Genomic DNA, 13,790 nt, shown 5'->3' on the forward strand with positions numbered 1-13,790 from the left:
CTGTCGAGTCGCACACAAGAGGAGAAAAACACCAGCGGTCTGTGGCAGCAGCTAGCAGGGTCCGGCTAATCCCGGGGCGCTTGTTGGCAACATGTTGGGACATTTCAGTGTAAGTAACGTTATTGTTTTAAATCGCATTCCATTATTCTTGTTGATGGGGCAGCGGGGCAACATCAATAAATAGGTGTTGTCGTAAATAACTATTGTCGTCGTCTGTCATTTGTTGCCATAGCAACAGTTTACATTCACGTAAGGGCTAATGAGCTGTAAATAGTGATGTTCAAAAGTAATAGACATCTGTTGACTTTCTCGTCGACATTTTTGTTTTTCAAATACTTTTATTACATGTGCATATTTTTTCAAGCATGGTGATCGACTGGTTAGCACGTCGCCTCACAGTGCAGAGATCGTGGGTTTGAATCCGGCCCCAGCACTTCCTGTGTGGAGTTTGCATGCTCTCCCCTTGCCTGCATGGGTTTTCTCCGGGTACTCCGGTTTCCTCCCACATTCCAAAAACATGCATGGTAAGTTGATTGGACGCTCTAAATTGCCCCTAGGTCCGATTGTGAGTGTGAGTTTTTGTTTGTCTCTGTGTGCCCTGCGATTGGCTGGCAACCAGTTCAGGGTGTCCCCTGCCTACTGCCTGAAGTCAGCTGGGATAGACTCCAGCACGCCCGCGACCCTTGTGGGGATAAGTGGTTTGGATAAACGATGGATGGATGTTTTTTTTTCAACCTTTCGGCTTGAGAAAGGCTGTTGTGAGGACTTATTAACAATGGACTCTGCTTTACATTAAATGTTGGAAGGTGTTCTTTTTTCATATTAGTCTCCTTATTTGAAAAAAAAGCTCTTGGTTTACAGTAATTTTTTTTTTCTTCAACAGAGATTGTTGCGACATGTTTGGTCTTAAATGATATTTTCAATGTCTTAAAATCATTAAATTTGACTTTTCAAATGGTGCAAGAACCCTGTTATTACCTTGCTGAAGACATGATTCCCATTAAAGCAGTGGAAAACGAGGGGTTTGAAACACTCTTCAAAGTACTCGACCCGCGTTACGAGCTGTGTTTTTATGTTTACGTTATGTTTACATTCACTGCACATTTTGATAAAAATTGTCACTATTCAAATTAAAACCTGTTCAGAAAGCTTAGCTGGCTTAAAATGTTATTTTTTTCCTTTGAGTTTTGTATACATTTTAAATATGTTTTATGTCAGTTTAACATGAGGAAAATGGTCGGAAATGTGCAAATTAGTCTTAAAAAACAATGTAAAAAAAGAATCGTGATAAAATCTTGATTGTGATTTTATTTTTTAAAAAATCACACCCCTAGCTTAAACAATGGTTCTTTCTCTAAGGAGATGTTTTAAACACATTCGATGTTTTAAAAAAAATCCTTTGTGCATTTTATAAACCCTTCTTATGACTGAAACATACCATCCAAACATGTACGGTACATCTGTGTATTCATGCACAACACTGACTGTATGTGGAAAGATACTACTACGTTGCGTGTTGGTTGAATGTAAATGGCATCACACTTCCATTGTTTTGTCCTTGCTTTTATTCCTCCCATGTCAGTTCTACCATATAAACTTTCTTAAGGCTGTAACAGTCTTTCCTGTTTATAAAGCCCACCACACCCTCATTCTGTTTGCATGATCACACAGTGCAAAAGAATGATGGGTTTTACACAATGTCTTCAAAAGCTTGCATCACAAAACAGAACCTTTTGTTCTGACCTGAGGCCGCAGTAAAATTTAGACTGGGCTTCTCCAAATAAAGACAAGAAAAGTGGTTAGGTGCTAAACTATTTTGTGTGATATTCACATATCCATCTTCATTGTGTTCTATCCACAAGAACTGAAAACGAACAGCTTCACTTACTGCAAAGGATGGAAGACGACAGCGTTTGGAGTGTGAGTACTGAACCGTCTGGACGTGGGATGTTTACCCGAAAAACCAGCCTAGCACGTGTGCTCTTCTTCTTTGACCCCGCCACACCGATGCGAGCCTCCACATCGGCATTTCGGAGTTTCAAGATGCCAACACAGTCCACACTGCAAAAAGACTTAATGTCAGCTTCGGGAAAGCATACATAAGCAACCTAATGAGTGAAGTTATTGACGAAACATGATTTATGCCTGATGCCCTTTAACGTTAAATCACATTTCTTCTACTCCATTATTTTCTTTGCTACGAAGTGATGAGTTCAAAATAAAATCCAGAGTTTGTTTGTAGTTTAACAGTAAAACCCTTAAGAGTCCGATTTTGGGCACACAAATGCTCAGTGTGCTCACCCAGAAAACAAAGTACATACGCTAAGGTCATGTTGGTGCTTGGGTCCAAGGGGACTTCAATGACAGTTGTGCCCCCAATGTCCACCTCTTTGCAGGCTGTGGTGTTGCGGCCGGTCACTCTGCAAGCCTGATAAAATCCATGGGGCCTCACCCGCTCAGCATCAATTCCCACAAAAACTTGCAAAACGACTGGCTCATTCACACCCTCCAGCTGTAAAACAAATGTAATGCAAAAATCAGCAATACAGTAAAGTAGACAGCACAGTAGAGTGCTGTATGGCGACAGTGAACACAACTCACATAACAAGCAACAGTTTGACAGATTCAAGCTTCAAGATGGTTTATGCCACTTCCAGTTAAGGTTTACTGTCAAGCGAAACATGAAACAAAGACGACTAGGCTGCGAGCAGCTGTAAATTTGTTTTTCCAAGATTTAACGATAATTTATTTACATCGAACCACATTTTTATTCTTTTAAGTTCTTGTTCAACCACATTCAGCACCTGTATTATATCAGTTTTTATTCAGTTTTATCAAGAATGTCACAATTATTTTTCACAAAATAATTTGGAAGAGTTGATTTTATTTCAGCATTTTTTATTATGCTATTTATTATACCCCATGTTGTTTCGATTTTTATTTAGTAAATTGCCATAATGTTCCTTTTTATGTTTTCTTCTCATCCATACCAACTTATTTTTATATTTCTTATACTGCTCTTCTGCTTCGTTTGACCTCAATTTTAAAAGGCATTTCGTATTCCTTTAGTCATCCATGGTTTAGCAATCGCATTCTTCGTTGTAATTCTCCTGCGCCCACAGTTTATCATACAAATCCGCTAGTATTGTCATGAATGAATCCTAATCAATATTTACATCATGTACAAACACGCCATTCCAATTCTGTTTTCTTTCAAGGCTTTCTTTCAACCAAATCAGTTTTTGTAATATTCTCTATATAAACCCAGGGTTCTATATCTTTTCCTCTTTTTTTTTAAGCACAAAATTTGATGATAAACGTCTTGAACAACTCAATGTGTTCTTTCATCCCATGTCTCATTTTTTCATGCCACTTTTTTGTACTGAAACGCTTAGTGGGTTTTTAGCATAAAATTAGCACATACGGGTCACTGATGGTGTAGTGGTACACACGCCTGAGTTGTGTGCGGGCAGCGTGGGATCGGTTCCCGCTCAGTGACGGTGTCTGTGTGTGTGCCCTGCGACTGGCTGGCGACCAGTTCGGGGTGTAGTCTGCCTTTCGCCCATTGTCAGCTGGGATAGGCTCCAGCATCTCCCCGCGACCCTGTACAGGATAAGCGGTTTAGAAGATGACATGACAATTAGCACATACGGGCACTATAGCCATGATTTTAGCACTAATTTAATGTTGACCTTTGTTAGAATAATTGTACATAGGTTATCCCATATTTACTCTTATAAGTATTGTAAGGCATTTATTCAGCATTATTAACTTGTTTGGATCATGTGAGTCGAAGTTGTTTCTGAAGAAAGTGGAATGTGAGAAGGACACAGCTGCAAAATAGGAACGATGCTCTTATCGAAGATCAGCCCGTGGTAAGACGCTGAGTCCTTGGGACAGAATATAACAATAACAATGAACTTTCACACACACACACACACACCGTCTTCAAACTGTTTGTTCCCCCACCCTTTAGAGTAGCAATTTCTATGCATACAATTAGGGACTACAATAAGAAAATAAAGAGAGGAGGCGGAGGGGCTGATTAGAGCGTTGTGAGGAAGTGTCATCGTACAATTCCCTTCGTTCTCCTCGCGAGGAAAATGACAATATTGTGTTGAGTGTCTTCTCTCCTCATTGTGTGTGTTGTTTATTAATGTCTTAAGTGGTGTGAACCTGACAACCTTAAACACGATACATATCAATGTGCAGGACGCTTTGTAAAAATGTATTTTCTTGTAATTTCCTGGGGACGCAAATAGCACCGATTTGGTTGAATGCCCTATATACCGTAAGCATTACCATAGTATGAGGGATTTCTCTGTTTGACACATTTTCTGTGTGTTTCTATAAACTACAATATAATTGGGTGTTATTTTACAAACACATGACAAAAAGTTTTGTTTTTTGGGGGAGTCTGGGATGAATCAATGGCATTTCCATTCATTACAACTAGGAAAGATGATTTGAGATGTGAGTGTTTTAAGTGACAAGCATGGTCCCAGGATTTAATTAAACTTCACAAGGCACCATTAACACTGTATTTGATTTCCTCCTTTGGATAATCAGATGAGTTAAATTTGGGTGGATGATATCATGCTTTACATCCATTCACACATGTAGACCTTCTCATGCCTCACGGAAGAAGTTGCTTAACAAAGGCTGCCTGGAGAAAAACAAAATGACTCAACAGTTACCTTTACGGTAGGGAAGCCCTGCTGAGTCTGGTCCTTCACGGACCCTCTGCTGCCCTCCGTCAGGTAGCGAGCCCGATGTTGAGGCTCGGGCTGAACAAGGATCTTCAGCTCCTTCTGTTCACTCTTAGATGGGTACTGCATGGATAGAACTCCTTTTTGATGAGGCACCCGAGCATTTTCTTGTGAACTGCAGAAAAGAATAGACAAAAAGAAATCTTGACACAGCCACAGAGTTTTTCACAATTTCCCTCTGGCCTCTTGTTTGAGAAACCTCAAATTATTATGTCTTACTATTTAAAGCACACCGCAACTTAAAATGAATGGGGAGTGAGGGGGGGGGATGCCCTTCCTGTAGCTGATTACTATCAATGCCAATACCAATGTCTTTATTGACTTTTTATTCTCGGCGCTTCGCTGAACGATTTGGAAAATAATCTTGTGATTTTTTTTTCACCTTAATATTGCTATTGTGATTTTTGTGATTACTTTTTCAAGGTCCTCGTGATTTTTTTTAACAAATAAGCAATAAATTAACCAGCATTACTATAAACAATATAGATTTATTATACATAAATGTTTTGTCTTATAGGTTAGGCAAGGGGTGTGCAATCAATTTTGCAACGGGGACACAAGAGAAAAAGGAACACTTGCCGAGGGCAAAGCCATCATGCTAACCTCAACTTTGTCTATATTATTTTTCATGAATTTAGAAAAAACATATTGTGTTGGTTCAATATATTGTCGACATTTTAAATTCACAGAACTAAAAATGTTACTTCATACTCTATCGTTACACTTTTACAATTTTATGCCCCAACCGCCAACCCATATCAGCCATTCCTTGTTGCTGTCATTTTGCTAGTCCTTTTTTTCAAAAAATAATGCTGGAGGTGTCAGAAAAGTTGCTCAATATAGTGAAAATGTCACTACGTTGTCAACACTACAGCCACGAGTCGCAGTGCTTGCTCGCTACCTCCCTTGTCTTAGCATCCACGTGTATGCACATAAAACAAAAGCATAACTTTCAAAATAAAAATACCATATATTTTATGCTTTGCTTTGACTTCACGGTTATTGTAAGGGCCAATCAGAGACTGTGCACGTGCCCGATGTCTGTGTAAGGTCTGGGTAAGACTTATGCAAAAGGCAAATTAACTAAAAAAGAATTCATATGAAAGACAGTTTCTTGATCTACTTCAATTAGAGTTGTTAACTTACACTTTTTGACTAGCAGTCCTTTAAGCGTTCACTATGACAACTTCACAAAATTCCACTAAAACAAACATGGCTTAAACTTAAATTCATCCATCCATCATCTGAATTGCTTATCCTCACAAGGGGTTGCAGTATGTCATAAATCAGACTACAATAAGGCAAACAAATCTGTGGTTTTATTAGCGTCACTTGTTAGGCACTGAACGGATCTAGACACTAAACAAATACAATGTACATATATACAAAAAAATAAAGCCTACTGACTGACCGGAATGTTGGTCAGTAAGCTACAAAAATTCACTAATAACTTTGTTACAATGTTGAATTGAACTTGATTAGTTTTTCAATGCTAATTCCACCTACTTTTTTTTCTTGCAAACGTGAGGCCCGGACTCATTTACTCAAAAGATCAGCTGATCGCGCTCTGGACAACAGTCAAAGCCGCCAACATTCCCTTTGTTTTTTTACTAGAATTTCCTACAGGATCAATAAAGCATCGACCTACATACCTAAAACAATCAGTGGTGAAATTTCTCCACAGTTGCCATGGTGCACTAAGAAATGTTGACGCCCTTAATCAAGCAAGTGAATTGTATCTGTTTATTTAATCGGATCTGCTTATCCTTGACCTTTGAGAGAGCCACTGTAACTCACAGTTGGCAGCAGTAGCTAGTTCCTACTGTTTATGGCTGTTTCACTCTGGACAGCACTAAAAAAACTTTACTGAGTGGTGTGGATGAGTTTGGTGGCCTAATCCTCTAGAATAGGTTTTAGCCATGGGGCTGTTGTTAAAGACACCATATTTACATTTGTACAAACCTTCCTTTTTGTCCAGTCTTTTTGTCAGTGCCGAGCTGGGAAAAGACAAAGTGTGGCGCTTTGGCGCTGTCGGCATCAAAAACATCCATGCTGGCTTCACTGGTAAGCAAAGACTTGGGCCCCGGCCTTTGTCGCGGGGTTCGTTTGCGCGACTTTCGTGGCACCTCCGTGTTGTCGTTATATGAGATTGTGCTCATGATACTGAAGTTGGAGAGAGAGTCCTCCATCCAGATGCTGTTGCTGTGCTCAGAGTCCAACGATGCTTCTGCTTGACAGGACATGCGACTATCGTTAAGTAGGTCTTGCGGAGGTGGAGAGATGTTCAGTTCGGTGCGGCGCTTTGGGGGCATCATGTGCTGATGGGGTTGATCCTCCTGGGATGTCACACCTAACCCTCCTCCGACCTCGTTGGTGGCCAGGCAATGACCACCGCCACTGGCGTTGGCACTCCCACATTCGGCACCGAGGCTCTCTGGTACAGCTCTGCAAGTTCTGATGTCCTCTGGGTCGACATTGCCACTGGGAATTGGGTCGCTGGCTGAAGAACTGCAATGTTGGGTGGAGCTGGAAGAGGTGGAAAAAGCACTGCGGGGGCCATCCATGGTCATACAGCAGGACATGCCATCTACAGTGCAAATAATTGAAAATTAACATCATTTCATGTAATGCTGCCAATTTGTTCCTTTTCAGGACTTAAAGCTGCTAATGTTTGTACTGCGGCGCCTTGAGATACGAGTGACTCACTTTACGAGTTTTGTTCCAGATAAGAGCCGTAATTCGACAGATTTTTTTTTTGCTTTGAATTGCGCTAAAAATTTTTAGATGTGCACCATATGGTGGCAATGAACTCAACTCACCACACTTTGCATTAAGCAGCAGTTTGTCCAATAGTGAACAAGTCATCCAAAAAGAGGCTTCAAGCTGTTTAATGCCACTCCCAGTTGAAGTTTATCAAACTAAACAAAACACAGAGCACTCAGTCATGAATCCTTTATCTCTGCATAGAACGACTAATATTAGTTCTGTAGTGATGAGCTGAGAGGGGAGTAACGGATTAATGGCATTTCCATTCATTTTCACGGAACAAATGAAACTCGTATCACAAGGCACCTCTGTAGCTTAGACACAAACTTCGTTGATATATCTTTTTTCAAACCAGTAAAGGGTCTCCCCTTTCAAGTGGCTCTTACAGTATATGTATTGTGATGACTTGTGTTGATTGGATCCCTTGATGTAATTAATTGTAAGAATTTTTGATAATCTGCCATTCTAAATAACTTTCCATTTAAACAGTTATGGAAACAACATTAATATTTGAATCCAGTCGACAGTGCCATGCACAGCCTGTCAGCCTAAGAGTTACAGAAGCATGTCCACTAGCAAGCACCCTTCATGACTACCTGCATCTCCCAAAAACTTCTCTCTGCTTCCAAGTAGGGATGCACTGATACCAGTATCTGTATTGTGCCGAAACTGTACATGTGTACTTGGGGAAAAAAAATGTTTCAATAGTAACACATTGATACTACTTTACCAGCCTTACACCAAATTTCGAGGCCTGGGACTGGTCCCACTCTACTACTAAACTCCGACTGAGCCAGCCGCTGCAGTGCGGCACTTGGAGGGAAAAAAAACAAAAACAAAAAAAAACAAAGACGTAAGTAACATGGCATATAGATTCTTGCATAACTGACAGAATGCGTTCTTATTTGTCTCTGATTTACTGTATGTACTTGCATAGTGTCTCCATTATGTTCGGACTGAGACACCACCTAACTGAAATGCCTTGTGTTACAGGCAACATTTAAGTGAAGACTGTTAGAAAAACATGCAGTGTTAAAATGCCAGTGATTGTGTTTTCAAACATTTTTTTTTTCCTCTCTTTTCTCTACTGCAAGACATAATGGCATTATCAGCTATCGGTACTCGACGTCGTCGAAACGATGTGCTCATACTTGGTCTGAAAAAAGCTGTATCGGTGCATCCCTACTTACAAATGAAGGTTATGAAGGCGATTTGGGTCTTATTAATATTCAAGATAAAAATGGTAAATGGAACATGATGTTGTTATTGTCATTACCTGCAATGACAATTCCTAAAATTATTGAATCAAAATGTGACTCTAAAGACGCTCGCCAAAGAAGAAATTAACCTTACTGCTACAACTGGGTCGATTCCGAGCGCAATATGCAATAACTCCCACATCCCCTCCGACTCCTAATGCCTCCTAGTCAGAGTATCATTGAAGTGAAGACAATAAAAATAACTGCCCGTAGTGAGAATCAACAGTGATGACATTTAAGGATGTGGCTGAAAAAAATAAAATAAAATAAAACAATGAAAGCATTTTCTTACAAAAAGTCTTATCTTACAAAATCTAATAAAATATGGGATGACCCTGTTGTTTAAATGATTATTCAAAAGTGTAACTGTTTAGGGAAAAAACCCCATCAAATTAACAGTATAGAATGAGACATTTTCCATCACTATATGATGATGGAGGTTTAAAATGAGCAAAATGTGGCATGACAGTCATCGGAGCTTGAATTTAGGTTAAAAAAAATGGTTTTGCCTGGTTGGGACTGAACGTAGCCACATAGACAAAATAAATAAGCTTCTGACCTATGAAGCAGAGAACTGCAGACCATTTTATATGCAGACCCTCCCTGCTTCAGAGGGAACTTCCTGGAATAAAAATGAGACAGCGAATGAGCAATAACGGCTGAAAGTGAACAGTAAAAAAAAAAAAAAAAAATCTGTCATGTTTCTGAATAAACACAAGATATTTTGTTTGTATAAAAAAAAGTCACACCAGCATGCCTGCACACTGTAATTTAGAAAAGATTAGTTTAAAAAAAAAAAAAAAGTCGCTCCAGCATGCCTGCACACTGTAATTTAGAAACAATTAGTCGTATGAGGTATGGAGAAGAGTGGGATTAATTTACAGATAGGGCTGGGCAATTGATCAAATAGACATACATAGTATACATACGTCAACAATATTTTCAATCATTGAACAAACGAAAGAGACTATTGTATGAACTGGAATCATCATAATGTATTCTGAAGTAATGCGTCATTACAGTACTGTATAAAAAAAGGATAATTTTCAGATTACGTTAAGAAAATATCAATATCCATTCATTTTCTACCGCTTATCACGTTCAGTCTCATGGGACTATCGCAAAAGTCTGTGATCACGTTAGTGAAAGACAAGCACAGTTTTGCTGAACATTAAATACCGCGATTAAACGAGAAATGTTGTTTTAATGAGACAAATTGCTGGTTTCACTGGATCAGGCTCCGATACAGAGGAATGTGTATCTATTGTTCTCTTTCCCTTTTAATTACCGGTAGTCATTCTTGGCAACTCTGCCTTAAAAAGCCAGAATCCAAGTCAACTTTTCAAGGCCATTGGGACTTTTTGAAATAACAAGCTGAGAGTCATCTGTTTCCTCAAACGAGAGGCTATCAAGTATTTGCCCTTCTGCTTGCTTGTGCGCACAGCGGCCTTTCTGCTTTGAGTGATTTTGGAGATCCAGCCAGGTGTGATAGACTTCGAAAAGAAGAACACACAATGCTTTATGTTATCTGCTTGACTGTATTTCCCTGTAGAAGTAGTGGACAACGGACTGATGGGTTTCGTCAAACGTTTCTAAAGTAATGTGCAAATTGTGAATTATTTTAACCTACGCAGCACAGCAAATGTCATGTTTTCAAGTGAGTTCTAATAGTGTTTTTAACACTGTAAATTTTGGATTAGTGCAAATAGCCGATAAGTAACCGTCAAACAGCCAAAAAAGGTTTATAACAACTTTTGAAATCTGAAATAAAAACTTTGTTATGATGGTTTTAATCTGTATGCTTCATATTCTCTCAAGTAAAACCTTAACCTGTTGTATAATTGCTTCTGACCACATGTGACATGTTTTTGTGGAACGCACGTATGCATGAATGCCAGAATAAAGACAAGAATGTGGGGAGTGGAGCACCATTTTTTTCCAACCACACAACCTCTATTGTTTTCGCCATACATAAATGTTTTGCATTTGAGATACATTTTGCAGGGATGCATTTTTTTTTTCTGTGTTCAGAACCACAAGGTGATGTTGATCAATTGCAATTGTGGGACAGCAATGATGTCATTACCGGCACACCAGAGTTGTGTTTCAAAACTATTTTTTCACTTGGCTGAAGTGAACCTCAGCTATTCGTGTGGGTGGGAACCGAGCCCTCCCACAAATAGCCAAAGTCCATGAATAATTGACACCCAGCCTCAATGGGTTTTGTATTTGTGTGTAGATCAGGGATAGACACAGTGGCCGGGCCGCTTATCGTTGACGAATATCGGCCTCGGCTTGTATGAAAACTGACGGTTGACGGTTGATAAGAGCTCAATTTAAAACTGTGTTTAGGGAACTATGTTTTCGAATTTTCAGTTAACTTCATAAGAGATGATGCTGACTCTGGGAACTCGCTGCACCTTATATTTTTATTTGAAACTAAAACAAAGATAAGTGAAAGCTTAAAATTGCAGTTCTGTATGCACATAGCACTTCCACCCTCGATGTCATAAGGCACAGAAGCTTCCAGTGCAGGTTAGGCAAAAGCGGAGCGCACTGTTGATGTGATGTAACTCTAGCCTGAGTCCCTAACCGACTCAAAAAGAACAGGGAACGCTCCTTTCTTAACACTAGATCTACGAGAGCTGATCATTTTGACGGTTTTCAAACTTTGATCTGTTATCACTCGGCGTATATAGATATACAATGCTCCTGGCCTCTTGACTTCACATAGTGCAATTTCATGGTATTAAACCATATACAACAATATAAAAATAGTTACGAGTCATTACTCTTTTAAAGAGGAAGTCAACCCAAACATATTTTTTCAAGAATATGTTCTGTGCAGGCCCACTAGTTGAAACATAATATTGTGTTTGTGGAATATGAGTTAAGCAGCAAAATCCACCTGTTTTTAGCCATCTCAGTCGGCGGACATTTTGTCACTTCTGCCGACTGAAAATGACATCACAAATGCTCAGGGCTCAGATAACGACCAATCATGACTCAACATCAGAAAACAGGTGATCGGTGATTGGTCGCTACCTGAGCCCTGAGCAGTTGTGATGTCATTTTCAGTCGACAGAAGTGACAAAATGGCCGCCCCCAGAGATGGCTAAAAACGTGTGGATTAACTCTGATTCCAGAAACGCAGTATCCAAACTTTTTCAGACCCTCTGTGAAATGACATATAAATATGTCATTGGGATAGAATGAGTTAATCTTAGGCACGTTGCGCTGGGATGGTGCCGCCAGGTTTCCATAGCAGCCAGCGGCTGCATTAAGAAATGCTGCTGGTAAACATGATCTATAAAAAATCTGATAGAGTTTAGTTATATCTTCTTCAAAATATTGATATATTGATATCTCTGAAGTAAAACCGCTTCAAAACACCGGCATCCCGTGCATATAGACCAGAGGGAGCTAGTTCCTTACCATTTGAGTTACCATTTGAGATTTTAAGACATGCCGATGATGCTAGGAGGTCTGAACTTTTAATTAGAATTTTAAAGGTAATATGTCTATTGTCTAATATGTTGAAAGACAATTAAACAGATAAGAGTTGGAGTTCTTTTTTTTTGTTTTTTTTGTAACACTATTTTACTGAAAATGGATATCTGCTCCAAATATCGGTTATCGGCCTCCTTGACTACGTACTAATAATCGGTATCGATATCGGCACTGAAAAAAAAACAAATCTATCTCAAGGATAGATGCCACAAGATGCTGTCAAAGCACTTAAAATGGAGGACCATAAAGCACCAACACAATCCATTTAGCATGAACACAATCATGAACCTGTGTGACAAACTGTATACAGTCATTAAATTATTTAAAACCGAAAATGTACCTTCACATGAGACCCCATTCTTTGTGTATGTGGAGAGGGGTGGCGCCACAGAATGGAGCCTTGCTGGTCACAATGTTGTACGTATGATAAAGGGCTTGTCCAAACGTGGCGAATGAACAGATTTGGCAAGTGAGGTACCAGGTACGTGCATCTAACGCATGCACTTTGATGCAAATAAGATAGAGGGAAAAACGTTGAGTAGTGTTGCCTACCAAGATCTCATTCAAAATGGGAGTGGACAAAAAAAAAAATCTGCATAACGAGCTCAACATGATGTTTTAACACACCTTTTTTTTAATGTAATGGCAACCCCACTAAAGAACACAAAAAACAACAACAACAAAAAGTTTTATGTGCGCCCATATGTATAATATGGCTCTTTGCAGTAACACTTTAAAAATTGTGACTCTAGTTTTAATAAATGAATGCTTTAACGTGATAACAGATATTCTTATTGGAACTTAAAGTATGTTCCCTGTAAAAAAAAGTGAGTCAGTTGAATTTACAGAATACATGCACGTTATGGCGCATGGTCAGGATGCTACCACCTCTGCCTCAATTTGACTTTGAACACAGCCTGAAATCAAAGCATCAAAGTTAAAACTTCACCATAATGGCATGCAAAAGTCTTGCCTCTATAATGCATGAGGTGACAAAATACCACTAAGATAGTAGTTACATGTCTTTTGGGGGGTTGAGTACAACCTATCCTGCCCAAAGGAGAAAAAATAATAATCCTACCTGAAGCTAAAGCAGCTGAAGGAGGCCCAGACTCTCCACCGCTGGTTTGGCTCATGGTTAATGATTTCTGCTGGATGGTGGAACAAAACTGCAGCTCTCCGGGCAGGTCATACACTAATTCTGTGGAGTACAAAAGGGGCAAGAAAGGATTTAATCTATGAGCACATTCAACCACAACAACCAATTTGATCAGATTAGTTCTCCTGGCAAAATGGTCCTATCTGTAGTAAAATGAATTGATAAACCACTTGTACTCGGCAGCTTGTGTATGAGATTATTTAATTTTGTTTTGTGCGACATTGACAATGTTAACATTAGCCATTACTTGGTGTACCAGAATGCGTTATTCAAGTGTTTTACGTGTTGTTTAATCATCAAAGTTATGTGTATCGAAGGCTAAGTAAA

General features: G+C 39.4%; 1 protein-coding gene across 5 annotated transcripts in view; it reads right to left on the bottom strand.

Moving 5' to 3' along the window:
* The window catches only part of nfat5b (nuclear factor of activated T cells 5b), a 46,871-nt gene that overhangs the window by 12,894 nt on the left and 20,187 nt on the right, over positions 1–13,790 (bottom strand). For 4 of the 5 annotated variants that reach the window (XM_086025726.1, XM_086025725.1, XM_086025724.1 and 1 more), the window contains exons 2-6: positions 13,386–13,505; positions 6,732–7,356; positions 4,698–4,884; positions 2,322–2,512; positions 1,889–2,061 (exon numbers count right to left, since the gene is read on the bottom strand). In XM_086025726.1, coding sequence (XP_085881852.1) covers positions 1,889–2,061; positions 2,322–2,512; positions 4,698–4,884; positions 6,732–7,356; positions 13,386–13,505 — 1,296 coding nt within the window. Of the gene's footprint in view, positions 1–1,888; positions 2,062–2,321; positions 2,513–4,697; positions 4,885–6,731; positions 7,357–9,353; positions 9,417–13,385; positions 13,506–13,790 lie in introns of those variants that run through there. The other variant, XM_086025727.1, reaches the window with a different exon arrangement.

Source organism: Filicampus tigris, chromosome 3 (assembly GCF_054856515.1).
Source record: "Filicampus tigris isolate MCC_2025a chromosome 3, RoL_Ftig_1.0, whole genome shotgun sequence".
NCBI classification, from domain to species: domain Eukaryota; kingdom Metazoa; phylum Chordata; class Actinopteri; order Syngnathiformes; family Syngnathidae; genus Filicampus; species Filicampus tigris.